Raw genomic sequence first — 21391 nt, forward strand, 5'->3', positions numbered from 1 at the left:
GCAACTACTTAACAAGTTATCTAACCCTTCCCCTAACGCTAACCTTAACCCTTTTATCTAACCCTAACCCTTTAACCTAACTCCTAAACTTAACCCTAACCCCTAGCCTAGCTAACGTTAGCCACTTAGCTAATGTTAGCCACAACAAATTGCAATTCATAACAAATCATTCATTTAGCATATTCTTAACATATTGTACGTTTTGCTAATTTGTAGCATATTGTACATTTAGCAAATTCGTAACATATCGTACGAAATGGATGATGGACATCCACAAATTAATACATACCATAAGAAATGTAACGTATTGTATTATACTAAATGGAGTGTCTCAGATTTACGTACAGAATAATACGCAATGCTCTGAGACCAGGATGTTTCAGAAGGTAGAGATGAAAGTGGTCATCATGAGTGAAACTGTGGATGCATTCTGAGAATAAATAAGTGATTTAATTTTAATTTTTTCAACTAAAAGCTGATAGATATACAACCAATGACAACCAGTAGACTGTTAAATATCCAATATTTTATCAATAATCTATTCAGTGAAGTAACCATTGTGTTTGTAACAGTTTAAACAAACTCCTGGCTATAGGAAGAAACCTTAAGAGGATCTAGACTGTTAAAGGCAGCCAAAGTAAAATTAGGACTATCTTTCCGGCACAGCATGGTTGAAGCCGAAGCAACAGGGTCAGAAGAGAGCTTGTCTATGAGAAACTAATAAATTAATTGTAAATAATTTGTATTCCAATATACAGAGCAATCAAACATATTCAAATCTTCCATGATAAAAGTAGTCTGGAACGGGGTTTCCCAAACACATTATGATTAACAATGGCGCTGATCGCTTCCTTCCTAGAATGTTTCTTTTTACAGTACTGGAGAAATGCCAGTTGTGTGGTGTGATCTACACTGGTGTGTGACCTAGAGTGGTGTGTGACCTAGAGTGGCGTGTGGCCTCTAGTAAGGTGGACCTAGAGTGGTATGTGACCTAGAGTGGTTTGTGAACTAGAGTGGTGTGTGTCCTAGAGACGTTCAGTAAAAGCATGGTGTTTATCTTGTGTGCTGCCTGGGTTAGACACAAGTCGTAGTGATTCACAGTGGGGTTGCCATTGCTCTAAAGTGCTGTTCTTGGATCTGAATATTATGGCACAGTAATAGTCACTTAGAACTAGTGAGCCTTGCAGAGTCAGTATGCTATTGTCAAATGTATCAATTCAAATGAATGAAACTAAAATGGATGTTATTATCCTGTCGAAAGCTAATTAGGACATGTTTCATGTCAGATCCCAAGGTAGGAACTTCCGGGAAGAGAGAGCCAGTAGCTAGTGTTTGGCATTTGCACAGCCTATAGTATAGCACAGATGGCCAGATATTGACATTTTGTAAAGCATTATGTCAGTAGACAGAGGATAGTCAAGCTGTAACATCACATAGACACTAAGGCCACGGCACAGGTTAATCCTATCAAACACCAAGATGAGCGCACCTGTGAAGTTCGATAAACCTGCAGACTTTAATCTCTTTATTGCATATCTCGGACCGTCCATTCAGTGATTAGCTAGCTATTTTTGCATCTGTAATATTTGTTGAATCATACCATACACCTCAAACAGAAGTGAACAGAACCACAACTTGGCATGAAATCACAAATTGAACTTTTCTTTCTGTTGTCCCTTTCCTGATGGAGGCAATGAAATTTTACTCCACCAAAGTGAAAGGAGGTATTAATCATGTTTGGTTTGGTTTCATTTACCCATGTGACTCTCATTCAAAAATAAATAAGCAAAAATAAAGTTTAAGCCACTCAATAGCTGTTAATGGAGTTTAATACAAGCTCTGAGTTTATCTGGTTCAGCAATGCACTTTAAAACAGAAAAGCAATTTGCAGAATTAAAGGGGCAATCTGGGATTTGCCACTTGTTTTGGTAAACAGCTGAGGGATGGGGCTGGAGTAATGTAACCACTCACCAATTCATAGACAGAACTATTGATGCAAGGAGCTATTGATGCATGGACTGACCATCCATGAGAATCTACACAGTGTTTGAATGATGTAAAACAAGCTTATATTTTGGGTCCTAATGGGTTAAGAGAGTTGAAATAATCTTGTGAAGCATTTATAAATTCAATTCTGAAATAATCAATGGTAATGTTAATTTAAAAGTCCAAAAATGTATGCTTCAATCCTGGATTGCCCCTTTAAACAAGTGAAAACAAGGACATCTCTTTGACTGTGTCCTTTTTTTTTGTCCCTCTCTCAGGGTCTGACTTAGAGTTCTCCTACCACGGGTCATATCCCACTATGCTGGTGGAAGATGGACAATCAAAGTGGGTCACAGAGAAGCTGATTAAAAATGCTGGTCGCTGAGCTACTCTCCCCATGATTAAAGGCTGAGAGATGAGAGGCACCACGGCAGATAACGATTGACACAAACAATCGTTGGGGTGTGCGTCTGCAGACATGCACACACACACACACAAGTCATTCAAGTCAACTTGGTCAAATAAGGGAAAGGGGAATACCTAGTCAGTTGTGCAACTGAAATGTGTCTTCCGCATTTAAAACAATACAAAACAGAATAACAAACAAGAAAAAAAAAGGATATACACACACACACACAGTATATAATATAACAGGCAAAATAATGTATTTATTATTCCCCAACTCATAGTGTAAAGAGAGCCTTAGGAGAGCCTTAGGCGTGTGCTACTCTGTTTCATGATATGAAGTGTGGAGATGGGAGCAGAACAGAGAAATCCTGCTGGGAATACTCTCTCCAAATCACATGTCATCAGCATGTGGGCGTAGTGTGGCTCTGCGGTGTGGATTCCAAGTCACTGTAGCTATATGGCCAGTAATGGGGTCTCCCTGGAAATGGACTTGCTCGTCCATGCTATTATTTTGAGACATGGGGTCAAAATTGGGCAGTCCTTGGCTGCCATGACCAGTGCCCAGTTTTCCCAGCAGAGACATAATCGCATCCACACCCTGGTCTCCCAGGACATGGTTGTCTGGAGGCTTGGCCTTGTCGTCTGCAGTTTGGTACAGCTGGTCAATCACATGTAGCACTCTGGAGGACTGGAGGTTGTGCAGGGACCGTGACTGGACTGCAGGGGCGAGAGGGACACAGGTTACAGGTGAGTATGTATTCCAGTCATTAAATGTTGATGTATGTGTGACAGTACATACATCCCCAGTCCAACTTTAAGTCGTTAACTGTAAGCCACCCTCAACAATCTTGTACCTTGGTCTTCAGTTGTACAATTACCTAAAGACAACTAGGAATTTATAATATTCATAGAGCTAACAAACAGTCGGTAAAGATGACAAATTACATTTAAGTAATTCCCAATCTTAAACCATTGATGAGACCATTAGATATCTTTGAAGTCCATTTCATATTTTATTCAACAGTTCCTCCAACTGTTGAGAGGAATTTTACAGTCAGACAGGCTGATGAGAAGAGTGCTCAATAATACATGGTTTCTGTGCTGAGGGTTGCCAGCTCAGCTCTTTGATGTGAATTGGTGGGCCGCCTTGCTCTGCAGAGTTGTTTTAACAGTGGCGTCGTAGCAGCATCTGGCAGTAGGAGTGAGAGGAGCTCTAGTCTATTCAGCTCTCCAGCTGTGATTTGAGGCAGGAGGTATGGGGTGGCAGGGCGAGGTTTGGCCAGACAGTGCAGGAGGCTGACTCACCCCTCACTGGGCTGAAGTCCCCTCCTTGGCTGACCTTGGCAAAAGGGTTCAGGCTGGGGAAGAGGATGATGGAGAAGGACAGGAGCAGTACCTGGGGAAAAAGAGAAGGGTAAAAATCACAATTTGCTCTTTGCCAAAGTGAATAAGGTTTAGCCATTAGGGAGAGCTTCCACTCCCCGGTGGAGTTCCAGAGTGGAAGACACTAACTGTTGTTCAGAACTTTTCATCTCATCCCCGTACATGGGCATCAAAGTCACAAGGCTTGAACACACTATCCTTATAATTCAAATGTTTGCCTTTTCCGAACGGCATTAGAAGAGATACAAACTCATTCATATTCATAGTGGATTTACAAGTCTAATTACTGCTTGCACTGATGTGGTGTGATTTGTGTTCTGTCCAATTATGTTGTAGACAAGGGAATCAATGGTTTGCCTCTCTGGAGTGTATCTGTGTCTATTTACATCTGTATATCTGGCATACATCTTTCTCTCACTCCACCTGTCGGTCTCTCTCTAATTTCACATGGTGTATGGCCTGATCTTGTAAAACTGTATCTTAAAGTGACACTTCTCCTTACCAGGACACAAGTCCCAGTCTGGGCGGTCTTTTTGGAGCCGCCCATGACCAGAGTCTGCAGCCTGTGCAGCTGCCCCATCAGAGACCTGGGAGACACAAAGGCTCAATTAGCAAATGTTGCGACTGGGTGTACGGAGGCAGAAACAGAGCAGGGAGAGCAGATTAGTGTGGAGGTCCCTCACGTATTGCATTTCTCCAGCTGGAACACTTTCCTCTGTAGCTCCTGGTTGTGTGTGTTGCAGGCAGCCATCCTGGAAGACAAACAACAAGGGAATTTCCCAGATGAGACTGACGAGCTGCTGCTGCTTGATCAGTCCAACAAACATACTAGCTAGCTGTCACTCTAACTACCACACTGAAAAGCCCTTTTGTAGAATTAGATCATAATGTGACAGTCAAGTATACTGAATTACACATTTCTGACAGCAGTGGGCACTGTGAAGTTTCTCTGTGCCACGCAACTTAAGCAGAAACACATCAAGAATCTCACTACCGATAGACTGCCGATAAGTACATATCACAGTGGGAGGCCGTTCTATCTCTTGCTAGAACTAAAATGGGACGTGCTGACCCTGTAGTGACAAACCTACCAATTCTACTTGTAGAATCGCAATGCTCGTCAGTGGCCAACAACTTAACTTTGATCCAATCAGAGAGCACGTACCCCAACAAAAGAATGAAAAAAATGTGTCATTTTCTCCGTACATCCACGGATGAGCCAGTCACACTTCATATACAATAATGACTATGGGATGGGAGCTAGTTAAGTGCACAGACGCAATGCACACAACACTAAATACTTTCTCCAAGCTATCTAAACACTGTAGCTAGTATTGCCGTTGTAATTAAATCACAATGGATTAGCTAGTTTCCATGAAACAGCTGCCAGTGTTAGCTAGTGAGTTTTTGCAGTGTCCTAAGCTAGCTAGCTATTTTGTGCTAGCTAGCGAATATGCTAACATTAGCTAGCTAGTGAAATATTTGGCTATGGGCTGGCACGGTTTGGGATTATGGAGAGTGAATTTAATTACATTTAGTTTAGTTATTAGTTTAGTTATAAATTTAGTTTAGTTATTATAGTTATTTAATTTAGTTTCTTCATCGTTTTGCCAGGTAGTTATCTAGCTGTGGCCATCTGGTTAGTACCAACAAGGGCTTTCTACAAAATAGAAACATTAGCACAGATAGCTTGGAATCTAGACCACAGGCAATACGCACGGATATGCATTGCCAAACAACGCTATTGACACCTTCTGGTTTGGAGTATTTTACATGGCTGAGTGGCTGACAACTTCCAAGGTCTTTGCTGTGTGAACACAATAAAGATTGACTGCCGACACTCTGTTCAGAGGTGCTAAGTCTTGTTGGCACGCAAACGTTTGACAATCCTACCAGTGTGTCTGAGCTTTCACACACTGTTTCTTTTTCCATTTTTAAATTAGAAATACCTTCCGGCAACACGTCTTACCCAAAGTGATACGGATCCGCTATTTGTAGACCTTATAGCTAGAAACTCCATCAGAAGCTAGCCATCAGATGCTAACCAGCTAATTAGCTACTAGCTATTTAGTCATTGTTAGCCACTGATAGCGGCTTTTACCTCTAGCTCAGACACCAGCCGCTTTTACCCTGGATAATCAAATCAAATTTATTTGTCACATACACATAGTTAGCAGATGTTAATGCGAGGGTAGCGAAATGCTTGTGCTTCTAGTTCCGACAATGCAGTAATAACCAACGAGTAATCTAACCTAACAATTCCAAAACTACTTCCTTATACACACAAGTGTAAAGGGATTAAGAATATGTACATAAAGATATATGAATGAGTGATGGTACAGAACGGCATAGGCAAGATGCAGTAGATGGTATCGAGTACAGTATATACATATGAGATGAGTAATGTAGGGTATGTAAACAAAGTGACATAGTTTAAAGTGGCTAGTGATACATGTATTACATAAAGATGCAGTAGATGATAGAGTACAGTATATACATATACATATGAGATGAATAATGTAGGGTATGTAAACATTATATTAAGTAGCATTGTTTAAAGTGGCTAGTGATATATTTTACATATATTTCCATTATTAAAGTGGCTGGAGTTGAGTCAGTGTGTTAGCAGCAGCCACTCAATGTTAGTGGTGGCTGTTTAACAGTCTGATGGCCTTGAGATAGAAGCTGTTTTTCAGTCTCTCGGTCCCAGCTTTGATGCCCCTGTACTGACCTCGCCTTCTGGATGATAGCGGGGTGAACAGGCAGTGGCTCGGGTGGTTGTTGTCCTTGATGATCTTTATGGCCTTCCTGTGACGTCGGGTGGTGTAGGTGTCCTGGAGGGCAGGTAGTTTATCCCCGGTGATGCGTTGTGCAGACCTCACTACCCTCTGGAGAGCCTTACGGTGTTGGGCGGAGCAGTTGCCTAACCAGGCGGTGATACAGCCCGACAGGATGCTCTCGATTGTGCATCTGTAGAAGTTTGTGAGTGCTTTTGGTGACAAGCCAAATTTCTTCAGCCTCCTGAGGTTGAAGAGGCGCTGCTGCGCCTTCTTCACGATGCTGTCTGTGTGGGTGGACCAATTCAGTTTGTCTGTGATCTGTATGCCGAGGAACTTAAAACTTACTACCCTCTCCACTACTGTTCCATTGATGTGGATAGGGGGGTGCTCCCTCTGCTGTTTCCTGAAGTCCACAATCATCTCCTTAGTTTTGTTGACATTGAGTGTGATGTTATTTTCCTGACACCACACTCCGAGGGCCCTCACCTCCTCCCTGTAGGCCGTCTCGTCGTTGTTGGTAATCAAGCCTACCACTGTAGTGTCGTCCGCAAACTTGATGATTGAGTTGGAGGCGTGCGTGGCCACGCAGTCGTGGGTGAACAGGGAGTACAGGAGAGGGCTCAGAACGCACCCTTGTGGGGCCCCAGTGTTGAGGATCAGCAGGGTGGAGATGTTGTTACCTACCCTCAACACCTGGGGGCGGCCCATCGGCCCGTCAGTCTGCACAACGCCAGTCTGCACAGCAAGATATCAACCCAGAGCATATCAGGACTGCTTTTATACACCATTGCTCCAGATTACTGGACCATTATTACAGATCCTCGCAGCTAGCTAGCTGCTACCGAGTGGCCCAGCCCCGAAGCTAGCCTTTGAACCAGGCATATCTCCCGGCCAGCTCAGTGGACCCTATGATCCCTCGGCTACACAGCTGATGCCTCCCGGACTCTTCACTAACACGACTAGATTCATCGGCGGATTCCTGCCATAAGCTCTGGACCTTTGCATCGAATCATTGCAACTAGCTAGCTGCTACCGAGTGTCTATAGTGGCTAATGCCCTTGACCCGAAGCTAGCACCAGTTAGCCTTGAGACAGGTGCATCTCCCGGCTAGCAAACGGTATTACTCCAGCTACATTACCTCTTTTGTCAATTGGCCAGGACCCCTTGTCGACACGGAGCCCCTCAGATCCATCGTGATTGGTCTGCCGACGTAATTCCATCTGATGTGCCATCAACCGGCCTTTGTCGGACGTCGAAGAAGACGCTTCTGCTAGCCCCGACCTGCTAACTTTATGAACGCCGTGTCTCCTGCTTGCCAGCGTAGTAACGACTTCCCTGTTTCATCTATTGCTGTTCACTGGACCCTATGATCACCTGGCTACATAGCGGATGCCTGCTGGACTGCTCATTAATCACGGGACTCCATTTTGTTTGTTTTGTTTATCTGTCTGCCCCAGCCTCGAACTCAGGCCCTGTGTGTAGTTAACTGACCCTCTCTGCCCATTCATCACCATTTTACCTGTTGTTGTCTTAGCTGATTAGCTGTTGCTGTCTTACCCGTTGTCTTAGCTAGCTTTCCCAATCAACAACTGTGATTGCTTTATGCCTTGCTTTATGTCTCTCTCTAATGTCAATATGCCTTGTATACTGTTGTTTAGGGTAGTCATCATTGTTTTATTTTACTGCAGAGCCCCTAGCCCCACTCAACATGCCTCAGATACCTCTTTTGTCCTGCCTCCCACACATGGGGTGACCTCACCTAGCATAACTAATGCCTCCAGAGAGATGCAACCTCTCTTATCGTCACTCAATGCCTAGGTTTAACTCCACTGTACATTATGCCCTGAATCTATTCTATCACGCCCAGAAATCTGCTCCTTTTATTCTCTGTCCCCAACGCAGTAGACGACCAGCTTTGATAGCCTTTAGCCGTACCCTCATCCTACTCCTCCTCTGTTCCTCGGGTGATGTAACCCAGGTTAACCCAGGCCCTGTGTGTCCTCAGGCGCTCTCATTTGTTGACTTCTGTAACCGTAAAAGCCTTGGTTTCATGCATGTTAACATTAGAAGCCTCCTCCCTAAGTTTGTTTTACTCACTGCTTTAGCACACTCCGCCAAACCTGATGTCCTTGCCGTGTCAGAATCCTGGCTTAGGAAGGCCACCAAAAATTCTGAGATTTCCTTCCCAACTACAACATTTTCCATCAAGATATAACTGCCAAAGGGGGAGGAGTTGCAATCTACTGCAGTTCTGTTATACTTTTCAGATCTATGCCCAAACGGTTTGAGCTTCTAATTTTTAAAATGAATCTCTCCAGAAATATGTCTCTCAGTGTTGCCACCTGTTATAGACCCCCCTCAGCTCCCAGCTGTGCCCTGGACACCATATGTGAATTGATTGCCCCCAATCTATTTTCAGAGTTCGTTCTGTTAGGTGACCTAAACTGGGATAGGTTTAACACCCCGTCCGCCATACAATCTAAGCAAGATGCCCTCAATCTCACACAAATTATCAAGGAACCCACCAGGTACAACCATAAATCCGTAAACCAGATAGCAGATGTTCTGAAAGAGCTGCAAAACCTGGACCCATACAAATCAGCTGGGCTAGACAATTTGGACCCTCTCTTTCTAAAATTATCCGCCGCCATTGTTGCAACCCCTATTACTGTCTGTTGAACCTCCCTTCCGTAATGTCAGAGATTCTTGAAGATTGGAAAGCTGCCGCGGTCATCCCCCTCTTTAAAGGGGGAGACACTTTATACCCAAACTGTTACAGACCTAAATCCATCAGATCACTGACCATTTCGAATCCCACGGTACCTTCTCCTCTGTGCAATCCGGTTTCTCAGCTGGTCACAGGTGCACCTCAGCCAAGCTCAAGGTACTAAACGATATCATAACCGCCATCGATAAAAGACAATACAGTGCAGCTGTCTTTATCAACCTGGCCAAGGCTTTCAACTCTGTCAATCACCGTATTCTTATCGGCAGACTCAACAGCCTTGGTTTCTCAAATGACTGCCTCGCCTGGTTCCCCAACTATTTCTCAGATAAAGTTCTGTGTGTCAAAGTGGAGGGCCTGTTGTCCAGAACTCTGGCAGTCTCTATGGGGGACCACAGAGTTCAATTCTCAGGCCGACTCTTTTCTCAGTATATATCAATGATGTTGCTCTTGCTGCGGGTGATTCCTCGATCCACCTCTACGCAGACGGCACCATTCTGTATACATCTGGCCCTTTTTTGGACACTGTGTTAACAAACCTCCAAACAAGCTTCAATGTCATACAACACTCCTTCCGTGGCCTCCAACTACTCTTAAACGCTAGTAAAACTAAGTGCATGCTCTTCAACCGATCGCTGCACGCACCCGCCCGCCTGACTAGCATCACTACTCTGGACAGTTCTGACTTAGAATATGTGGACAACTACAAATACCTAGGTGCCTGGCTAGACTGTAAACTCTCCTTCCAGAGTCATATTAAGCATCTCCAATCCAAAATTAAATCTAGAATCGGCTTCCTATTTCGCAAAAGAAGCCTCCTTCGCTCACGCTGCCAAACATACCCTCGTAAAACTGACGATTCTACTTATCCTCAATTTTGGCGATGTCATTTACAAAATAGCCTCCAACACTCTACTCAGCAAACTGGATGCAGTCTATCACAGTGCCATCCGTTTTGTCACCAAAGCCCCATATACCACCCACCACTGCAACCTTTATGCGCTCGTCAGCTGGCCCTCGCTACATATTCATTGCCAGACCCACTGGCTCCATCTATAAGTCTTTGATAGGTAAAGCTCCGCCTTATCTCAGCTCACTGGTCACCATAACAACACCCACCCGTAGCACACGCTCCATCAGATATATCTCACTGGTCATCCCCAAAGCCAACACACACTTTGGCCGCCTTCCCTTCCAGTTCTCTGCTGCCAATGACTGGAACGAATTGCAAAAATCGCTGAAGTTGGAGACTTATATCTCCCTCACTAACTTTAAGCATCAGCTATCTGAGCAGCTTACCGATCACTGTAGCTGTACATAGCCCATCTGTAAATAGCCCACCCAACTACCTACCTCATCCCCATGTTGTTTTTATTTACTTTTTTGCACACCTCCAGCAGGCCACAAATGTGCATGTGTCTGCTCAAACGGTCAGAAACAGACTCCATGAGGGTGGTATGAGGGCCCGACGTCCACAGGTGGGGGTTGGGCTTACAGCCAGAGAACACCAAGATTGGAAAATTTGCCACTGGCACCCTGTGCTCTTCACAGATGAAAGCAGGTTCACACTGAGCACATGTGACAGACGTGACAGTCTGGAGACGCGGTGGAGAACGTTCTACTGCCTGCAACATCCTCCAGCATGACCGGTTTGGCGGTGGGTCAGTCATGGTGTGAGGTGGCATTTCTTTGGGGGGCCGCACAGAGGTAGCCTGACTGCCATTAGGTACATTACATCAAAGCTGGATCAGCCTGTAGTGTGGTTTTCCACTTTAATTTTGAGTGTGACTCCAAATCCAGACCTCCATGGGTTGATAAATTTGATTTCCATTGATAATTTTTGTGTGATTTTGTTGTCAGCACATTCAACTATGTAAAGAAAAAAGTATTTAATAAGAATATTTCATTCATTCAGATCTAGGATGTGTTATTTTAGTGTTCCCTTTATTTTTTTGAGCAGTGTATAAAAAGGCCAAGTGCAGTCAAAAATGTAATTTTCCTGTGTTTTATATATATTTCCACACTATGAGGTTGTAATAATACTGTGAAATTGTGAAAATTATGATATTACTGTTTTAGTGTAAGAACTGTTTGAAAAGATCGGCTTAAATTTCTGACTTATTTGGTGGGATGCAGTTTTCACCTGCAAGGTGGTAAATTAGTTAGAACTTCTTAGGCCTAGGTGTCCCGCTAACTTCCGGTAAAATTGGAGGGCACGCAATTCAAATAAATCATCATAAAAATGATGGATATTAAACATTTCGGTACATACAACTGTCTTATATCGGTTAAAAGCTTAAATTCTTGTTAATCTAACTCCACTGTCCGATTTACAATAGGCTTTACAGCGAAAGCATGCCATATGATTGTTTGAGGACGGCGCCCCACATCAAAATCTTTATCCACCAGCACAGGTTTCATAAATTCACAAATAGCGATTAAATATTCACTTACCTTTTGAAAATCTTCCTCTGATTTGTCATCCAAAGGGCCCTAGCTAAAACATGTGGTGTCATGTTGTTAGATAAAATCCTTCTTTATATCCCAAAAAGTCTGTTTGGTTGGCGCCATCGATTTGAGTAGTCCACTCATTCAACATGCAGAGAAAGGAATCTAAAAAGCTACTGCTAAACTTTGTTAAAGCAAGTCAAAACACATTTCTAAATAATCCTCAGATACCTTAAAATGTAATTAAACTATAATATTTCATACGGAAAGAAGTATGTTCAATAGGAAACCGATATTAGCAGGTGTGCATCCAGTTTGTCGCACGCGCACACACACATTTCCAAGTCTGCATCCCAGTACCAAAACTCATTATTCTTTGTCGTTTTGGAAGAATCAAGCCTGAAACTTTGAATAAAGACTGTTGACATCTAGTGGAAGCCATAGGAATTGCAATCTGGGAGCTGGATTTGGATATGCCCCTATACTTTCCATTGTAAAAGCATGGGCTCTCTCAACAACAAAAAATCAGGTTGGTTTTTCTTTTGATTTTTTCCTACCATATGTATTGTGTTATAGTCTCCTACATTATTTTAACATTTCTACAAACTTCAGAGTGTGTTCTTTCCAATGATACCAATTATATGCATATCCTGGCTTCAGGGCCTGAGCAACAGGTAGTTTACTTGGGCATGTCAGTCAGACAGGAAGTGGAGAAAAATAGACCCTAGCCTGAAGACTAAGAATGTGACTTCCAAACCTTTCTGCCAATAGCAGCTTGTTTTTAGTTTTCCCCTCCACACTCAGAAGTTATGTCTTTATTTTTTACCATTTTAATTGAAAACAATCACAGAAGGTACTTAATTGTTATCTATAAATTATTTGATATTGAGATAAAAATGGCTGCATTGGACCTTTGATTTTAACTTATTGTGCTCAGCACCCTGTGACATGTTCCAAATATCTTGTTAGTTTGTAGAAGTGCTTTATCGATTTTAGGCAGTTCTAGTCAGAATTGATCATGTCTACTTTGAATTGAGGTCTGTGAGTCCCTGCCTTATCCATTTATTTAGTGCATATTGCCAGTACCTGCTCTCCAGACCATCAATATATTCCTTTTTCTTCTTCCTGCTCTCCTGAGCCGACTGCTTATTTCGGATCTTTCTGCGAATTTTCTTCAGAATCCTCTCCTCATACTAATAGAAACAGACAAAGGAAGTACATATTTAACGTGTTTACACACTTTGGTAATACTCAAGAGCCATAAGTTGTTCTGTGAAGTTGCAAAGTGTGCAAAAAAGTTTGACCTTTGTGAGAGGTAGTTGGCTAGGCAGAGTCACCCCCTCCTTGGCCAGCAGTTTTTTCTCATCCTCATTAAGAATCAACTCTTGGAAGGACTGTTGGGAATGCTGTGGGGGCTGGAAGTGAGATGAAAATGTTAATACAGTAAGTCATACGCACAGCATCACAACCAGTGGCCAGCTGCAATGGGATTTTCAGAGTGAATGGAGGGAGTGCAGAGTTACACGGCAGACAGCATAGCCCTCGATCCCTCTCATTTCATGCATTGCTCATGCCAATTACATTACCTGATTTTTATAGAATGACTGTACCCCTCTAACCCATTTCTCTCTACTCCAACACACTCACTCACCTATATACAAACAATTACAGACACACTCCCCCCAAGCGCACACAAACACACCCTTCATCATCACTCACCGGATCAGATGTGCCAGAGAGCAGTAGGTCCTTGACAGTGAGGGGAAATCCAGAAGACAGCTGGGTTGTGTGTGCATCAGAGGAACACTCTGTCCCCCCAGTCCTGCCTGGGTAGAAGCCTGAGTCCCAGCCATCTGTAACCACACAGAGAGACGTGATGGGACCAGACAGAAGTGCCATCATTTGTCTGTGTATGTGTTGATACTGAGACAATGTAGGCCTTTGCCTAATGAATACATAGAGCATAAGAACACAGACTGTGTTGCTTTCAAAGGATGAACTTCTGTTCCAATGTTTGACATTAACAAATTGCAATACTTAATCACATATTCAGCATGGCGTAATAATGTAACTGCCTCTGTTGCTTCTTTTTATCATGAAACTTTAAACCAAGTTTGTGTTATACTTTCTGTGCTTAGTAATTTGTGCCAGCTTTGTCTTACTGATATTAATGGAGAAGTTGGCATCCAGGGCGACCTTGGTTTGTGGCTGAGGGGGGATGAAGTGGGGCTCCATGGGAGGGCTCTCAGGGCGCTGGGGGCTGTCCATCTGATCCGAGGGCGGGTCCTCACTGATGCCACTGTCACTAGGAGAGGGAGACCACAGGGGGGACCCCGACACTGAGCCACTGCCACTCAGGAGGGCATTCAGGAAGTCCTCGCTTTGTTGCTCTGCTGGACACACCTGCCAAATGACATACCAAAAGTGACAATTATTGTACAGCCAAACTGGAGAGAGTGGTTGAGAATGGCAGGCTAGACATGTGAATCACGTAGTAGACACAGGTAAGGGGACATTTTAGAAACACTGCAGGATAAAAATCACAGAGTTAGATATTTCACTCCACTCACGTTAGGCTCATGGATTGGCCAGGCATGGTTGTCATGGTGTCCCATCTCCTCGTGACGGAGGATACCATTGTTTTGATCAAACAGCAAATCAAGCAGCTCAATCCCGTCGCAACCCTGGAACAGAACAGGCCACTTAATGACATGTTGCTCTACATTTACAACTGAGAGACAACATACAAAGAGCCTTACAGGATGGCTGTAAAAGCAATAATACCCAGGACTAATGCTTTTTATTACCATTATCTCATGGCACTCCTATCTAAAAAAAAATATCAATTTGACTATGCCTTTCAATGCGTGAGTTAAATTAAGTTGATCTAGTTCTGATTAATTTGAAAGGAGAAAAGTGTAAGACTATTCCTTTGTCAGGCATATAATGACAGGTTGCAAGACCAGCCTCTCACAAGGCCGCTACACCTGGAGGCACAATCAGGTCCTCAAGAGCCTGGCTGCAGCACTTGAGACCAAGAGGAGTGCAACCAATTCATTACCTCCAAAAACAAGCAATCCCGTCAAAACAACAACATTCATCCGGGAGGGACAGAAAAGGCCCAAGTATCCTCCTACAAAGCCAGAAACTGGACACCTAGCCATGGCCCGGGACTGGAAGATGCTTGTCGATATTGGCCAGCAACTAATTTTTCCACCTGAGATTGCTTCTACCAACCTTAGGCCAGACATGGTACTCTGGTCCCCTTCACGAAAGGCTGTGTACATCATAGAGCTCACAGTCCCGTGGGAAAACTCTGTTGAAGAGGCCTACGAGCGTAAGAAACTGCGTTACACAGAGTTGGCAGCAGACGCAACTCAGCGTGGCTGGAATGCAAAAGTCTGGCCAGTTGAAGTGGGATGCAGAGGATTCGTGGCTTCTTCCACCATCAGGTTGCTGAAAGAACTTGGAATCCATGGACAGGCTCTGCGGCAGACCGTCAGAGCAGTTTCTCAAGCAGCTGAAAGAGGCAGCCAGTGGATCTGGATTAAACGGAAGGACCCTTGCTGGGCTATAACTTCATGACCCCCCACCCCCACCTGAGAACCCAATTCAGATCCCTCCAACTTGAGGAGGGCATATGAGGTATGCGGTCAGCTGTCGGACTGGCTCAGGGAAGAGGACGCCCCTGCCTTGCATAGTCCCGTGGGACATCTTAATTGGGCATGGGACACAAGCTAAGGCTTGATCACCCTTTAGCTGGCCACCTTTGATGAGAGTGTTTAGTGATTAAAGGCCGAAACACCCACTGATTCGAAGGCACACTACTGAGGATGTGTCCCAAAATTGACATCTTAACCCAGTCTAAGAAATAAACCTCCCATGCCACTCTGTCAACATCACGGCAAATCTCATGTGAGTGCATTCCATCTATTGGCACAATGGACAGTTTTTAACATCTCGTCCCGTGTTTTATGATTCTGATCATCTGGACCAGTCCAGTGACTGCTGTGAAAGGACAGCTGACAACATAGGAAAGTCTGTGTGACAGCTTGGAGAGACAGCTGACCGGAGGGAATAGACCCCACTGGGGCTGTCATGGGCTAGCTACCCATGTTGGCAGTCTCCGACGCTATTTCAGTATGTTGGAGACACCCGCTAAGTGCTACTGAAAGTCAACAAAGGAACATACCCCTAGAGCCTGCGAGAGCTGGGGCGCAAGATGGCTCAACGACTGATCACATGGTTACGGACCCAGGAACGGAAACGACTACGAGTAGGAACACAACACATGAGACAACCATAACAGCAGCAGGACACACACTTCAGGCGTGCAGCTGTGGTTGGGAGAGAGTAACATCGGCAAGGGGGTTAAGGATCCATCAAGGGAGGAAAAGGTGCTTGGGAGAGCAGAGACAGGGACCTCGCATTGACCAGTACTTCTTACGAAGCAGCCAGTCAAATCAGTCGAATGAAGCACAGCGACGGGACGCAAACCAAAGTTCGCAGAGCATCAGCACCCCTGTAACCGAGGAGGATAACACAAGCACAGAAATGCCGGTGGATGAACTCACCCAACCACAGAGACCTCTAAAACAGGAAAAGATCAAAGGGCACAGACCGAGTGTGAAGTGGCCCAAAGCTGTTGAAAAGAGAGAGTGGGAAACAATCAACAACGACCTGACAAAAATCTTGGAACAACAGGTAGGAACAGCAGAGAAAAAGCTTGAAAGGATGGGAGACATTATCTACCACTACGGAGAAGAGCGCTTTGGAGTAAACGAAAGGAGAAGTGGCAAGACGCCACCCGCACCAGCCAAATCTAGGAGGCAGCAGGAGATCGAGATACTTGTCAGAGAGAGAAGGCAGCTGAGGAAGCAGTGGAAGAAGGCCTCTGATGCAGAGAGAGAAGGTCTCATGCTACTCCAAGCAGACATTAAATGTCGGCTGGCAACCTTGCGAAGAGCGGAAAACTTAAGGAAACTTCGTAGGAAGAAGGAACACTCAAGAACACAGTTCTATAAAAACCCCTTTAAGTTTGTCAAAGATCTCTTCGCAAAGGAAAAGTGTGGAATCCTAAAAACTCCAAAGCCTGAACTGGAAGAACATCTGGAAAAGGTCCACCAGGACATGAAAAGGCATGAGCAGATAATCATCCCACATGACATCCCACCTATTCAACCACCAGAATTCAATCTGGACACTGACCCTCCAAAATGGAGGGAAGTAGAGAACGTTGTCCGAAGAGCAAGAGCGGCCTCGGCTCCTGGGCCTAATGGAGTACCATACAAGCTCTACAAGAACGCCCCGGATGTTCTACGCTTTCTTTGGAGGCTCATGAGGATAGTGTGGCAGAAGGAAATAATACCAAAGGCATGGCGAAGGGCTGGTGGTGTGCTAATCCCGAAAGAGAAGGATGCGACAGACATCAGTCAATTCCGACCAATCTCCCTTCTCAACGTTGAAGGGAAGATCTTTTTCAGTATAATAGCACAGAGGCTGTCCACTTATCTGGAAAGGAACAAGTACATTGATACATCTGTACAGAAAGCAGGCATTCCTGGTTTCTCTGGTTGCCTGGAACATACTAGTATGATTTGGCACCAGATCCAAACAGCTAAGAAGGACAAGAGAGACCTCTATGTCATCTTCCTCGACCTGGCCAATGCCTTTGGCTCAGTTCCCCATGAACTCCTCTGGGAATCCTTCAACTTTTTCCACGTACCAGAACCCATCACTACACTGGTAAAGGCCTATTTCCAAGACCTGCAATTGTGTTTCACAACACCTGACTTCACAACAACATGGCAGCGCTTGGAAGTAGGCATAATGGCAGGCTGTACAATTTCTCCTCTGGCCTTCACTATGGCCATGGAAGTCATCATCAGGGCATCGAGATGGGTGGTCGGCGGTGAGAGAACTAAGGAGGGGCTCCGTCTCCCACCTATCCGAGCATACATGGATGACATGACTACACTGACCACCACTGCAGCATGCACCAGGCGGCTACTTGCAAAACTGCAGGATAACATCAAGTGGGCCCGGATGAAAATCAAGCCAAGCAAATCTCGAAGCATTTCCATAGTCAAGGGACAGCTTAAAGATGTGAGGTTCTGCATTGGAGATGACCCGATACCAACGGTGTCTGAGCAACCCATCAAGAGCCTGGGTAGATGGTACAACGAAAGCCTCCGGGATAAAGATCAAGTGCAGCAAGTAAGGCAGGACATCGCCGATGGTCTTGAGAACATCAACAAGACCCTACTGCCTGGGAGGCTCAAGCTTTGGTGCCTACAGTTTGGACTTCTCCCCCGGGTAATGTGGCCACTCACCGTCTATGAGGTCCCAATAACAACAGTGGAGAAGATGGAGCGAACCATTACCTCATACGTGAAGAAATGGCTGGGTGTCCCACGATGCTTGAGTAACATCGGCCTCTATGGCAAAGGGGTCCTTGAACTACCTCTTACAAGTCTAACGGAGGAGTACAAGTGCTCTAAAGTAAGACTTCAGATGACATTGAAGGACTCTAAAGACCAGACCATTAGCAAGGCTGCACCTCCCCTACAAACTGGACGGAAATAGACATCATCCAAGGTTGTGCAGCAAGCAACATCAGCCCTGAGACACCAAGACATTGTGGGGAATATCCAGCATGGAAGAGGAGGCTTTGGCCTGGCAGCAAGCAAACCAACGTTCCATAAGGCAACAACATCTGAACGCAGGAAGCTGGTGGTCGAGGAGGTGCGCAGACAGGAGGAGACTGCAAGAAGTGCAAAGGCTGTCTCTCTTGCTAAACAAGGGCAATGGACGCGGTGGGAAGGCCTGGAGAGGAGAAAGATCAACTGGAGTGAGCTTTGGCAAATGGAGGCAAGCAACATCAGCTTCATCATAAGAGCTGTTTATGATGTGCTTCCATCACCAAAAAATCTACATCAATGGTATGGCGAGGACTCGACCTGCCCCCTCTGCCCAGCTCCAGCGACTCTCAGGCATATAATGACAGGTTGCAAGACCAGCCTCTCACAAGGCCGCTACACCTGGAGGCACAATCAGGTCCTCAAGAGCCTGGCTGCAGCACTTGAGACCAAGAGGAGTGCAACCAATTCATTACCTCCAAAAACAAGCAATCCCGTCAAAACAACAACATTCATCCGGGAGGGACAGAAAAGGCCCAAGTATCCTCCTACAAAGCCAGAAACTGGACACCTAGCCATGGCCCGGGACTGGAAGATGCTTGTCGATATTGGCCAGCAACTAATTTTTCCACCTGAGATTGCTTCTACCAACCTTAGGCCAGACATGGTACTCTGGTCCCCTTCACGAAAGGCTGTGTACATCATAGAGCTCACAGTCCCGTGGGAAAACTCTGTTGAAGAGGCCTACGAGCGTAAGAAACTGCGTTACACAGAGTTGGCAGCAGACACAACTCAGCGTGGCTGGAATGCAAAAGTCTGGCCAGTTGAAGTGGGATGCAGAGGATTCGTGGCTTCTTCCACCATCAGGTTGCTGAAAGAACTTGGAATCCATGGACAGGCTCTGCGGCAGACCGTCAGAGCAGTTTCTCAAGCAGCTGAAAGAGGCAGCCAGTGGATCTGGATTAAACGGAAGGACCCTTGCTGGGCTATAACTTCATGACCCCCCACCCCCACCTGAGAACCCATTTCAGATCCCTCCAACTTGAGGAGGGCATATGAGGTATGCGGTCAGCTGTCGGACTGGCTCAGGGAAGAGGACGCCCCTGCCTTGCATAGTCCCGTGGGACATCTTAATTGGGCATGGGACACAAGCTAAGGCTTGATCACCCTTTAGCTGGCCACCTTTGATGAGAGTGTTTAGTGATTAAAGGCCGAAACACCCACTGATTCGAAGGCACACTACTGAGGATGTGTCCCAAAATTGACATCTTAACCCAGTCTAAGAAATAAACCTCCCATGCCACTCTGTCAACATCACGGCAAATCTCATGTGAGTGCATTCCATCTATTGGCACAATGGACAGTTTTTAACATCTCGTCCCGTGTTTTATGATTCTTTTTGTAGGCTACACGACGCACCCACATTCCTTTGTAGGCTACACAACACACCCACATTCCTTAGTAGGCTTCTGTACACAAAGCACCCACATTCCTTTGTAGGCTACACAACACACCCATATTCCTTTGTAGACTACACAAGCACCCATATTCCTTTGTAGACTACACAAAGCACCCACCCCCATTCACTGGCACGTAGATACAGTGTGTTACCTCCTCTGAACTTGTTTGACGATACGTATAAACTTGGCTGCCCTAATAACATAAATTACTAAACAAATTAACCAGGAGACACTAAAAACACAGAAACTAAGACATGGGCCCTGTTACCTGGTCTGAATAGTGGTCCATAATTTCAGCACTAGGGTGGCACAGGACAGAACTCCCCAAAATAAGACAAATCCAGTTAAGTGTTCTGTTTCCTTTGTTGTGAAGGAGCTCTGTTCCAGATTACCATGTCTCTACTGTATCTCCCTGCTCTTGTTCTGAGGTCCAAAGTTTAAACTCCAACACAGCACACCCAGTAATCAACTCCAGGGCTGTCATCCCATTGGCCAGTTTGTAAAGATTTGATTGCCAGGGAAAGACTGACAACTAAGGAAAGTCTGTCTGTCTAGAAAATAACCTTCATGGATGAATAGATCAGAGTTTATACTTACTTTCCTATCCTCTTGTTGTGTTTGATAGCAGATTGACAGGGAATGAGGGTACCCTTTGACACAGTTTCTGTGTGATTTTAGTTAATTCATATGGTATAGAGATGCTCTTTATGGCCTGTCAATGAGAGCTTGATTGAACATCCTTGTAGTGGCTTCCTTTCCTCTTTACCATAGCCACTGCCCAAGCCTGAAGCGGGGTAGTTTGGTACGCATACAGTCCACACTCAAGGTTTCCAAACGGCCAAACATTCAATGACATCCAGGGATATGGTGCAACAAAAATGTTTATTCTTCTTATATCTAACAAAGAAATGAACCAACTTAAAGCATAGAATACTTGATATGGAAAATACATAACATGACCTGTCTGTATGTATGTTCAAAAAACTATACCGCTCCCGCATCTAGCAAGGACTCCCCCGAAGGCCCAACTTCCTGCCTTTATCCTAACACACTTACCACAATACAATGAATGGGAAAGAGGGGGCCAAACACTGAATTACACTAACAAATGAATATATCTCAATCAGGTAAATATAAATCATAAAGGTACGTACCTAATATTTCAGTATGTTCAGTCTTTTATACAAATATGTCCAAATCGGCTCTAACATCCTTCATTAGCAAACAGTTCTGAGCTCATAAAAGTAATCAATGCACTATATGATAAGATGTATCCATTTGAAACAATCCCCATGAAAATGAAATACTGCTTTTATAACCTAATCATTATTTGTTCATACAAATAACTGATTTAAATCGATCAATTCATTCAAGTCTGACCAGAAAAAAAACTCTCAAAATTACCCCCCCCCCCCCCAAAAAAAAAAAAATATGTAGATCTCCAAGAAGTTGTTCTTTCTGCATTTGGAAGGCTCCACCTGTTGTTATTACTGGGATTCATTTGGGCTTATGACTAGGACTGCAGCATAGGCATAAATCAATAACAATCAACCCATTGGGATA

General features: G+C 44.7%; 1 protein-coding gene across 1 annotated transcript; it reads right to left on the reverse strand.

Annotated features, from left to right (window-relative positions):
• Positions 1 to 1811: 1811 nt before the first annotated feature.
• On the reverse strand, positions 1812 to 20305 carry LOC110521427 (cyclic AMP-responsive element-binding protein 3-like protein 3-B). The gene is made up of 10 exons (XM_021598959.3): positions 20097 to 20305; positions 14301 to 14414; positions 13893 to 14133; positions 13450 to 13583; positions 13035 to 13145; positions 12817 to 12923; positions 4461 to 4529; positions 4280 to 4364; positions 3700 to 3790; positions 1812 to 3111 (listed from the first exon to the last, which is right to left on the reverse strand). Exons 1-10 carry the CDS (start codon positions 20115 to 20117, stop codon positions 2786 to 2788), a joined length of 1299 nt encoding a protein of 432 aa, XP_021454634.2. The 5' UTR covers positions 20118 to 20305; the 3' UTR covers positions 1812 to 2785.
• Between the last annotated feature and the right edge of the window lie 1086 nt (positions 20306 to 21391).

Source organism: Oncorhynchus mykiss, chromosome 4 (assembly GCF_057628025.1).
Source record: "Oncorhynchus mykiss isolate SJ-2025 chromosome 4, ASM5762802v1, whole genome shotgun sequence".
NCBI lineage: Eukaryota > Metazoa > Chordata > Actinopteri > Salmoniformes > Salmonidae > Oncorhynchus > Oncorhynchus mykiss.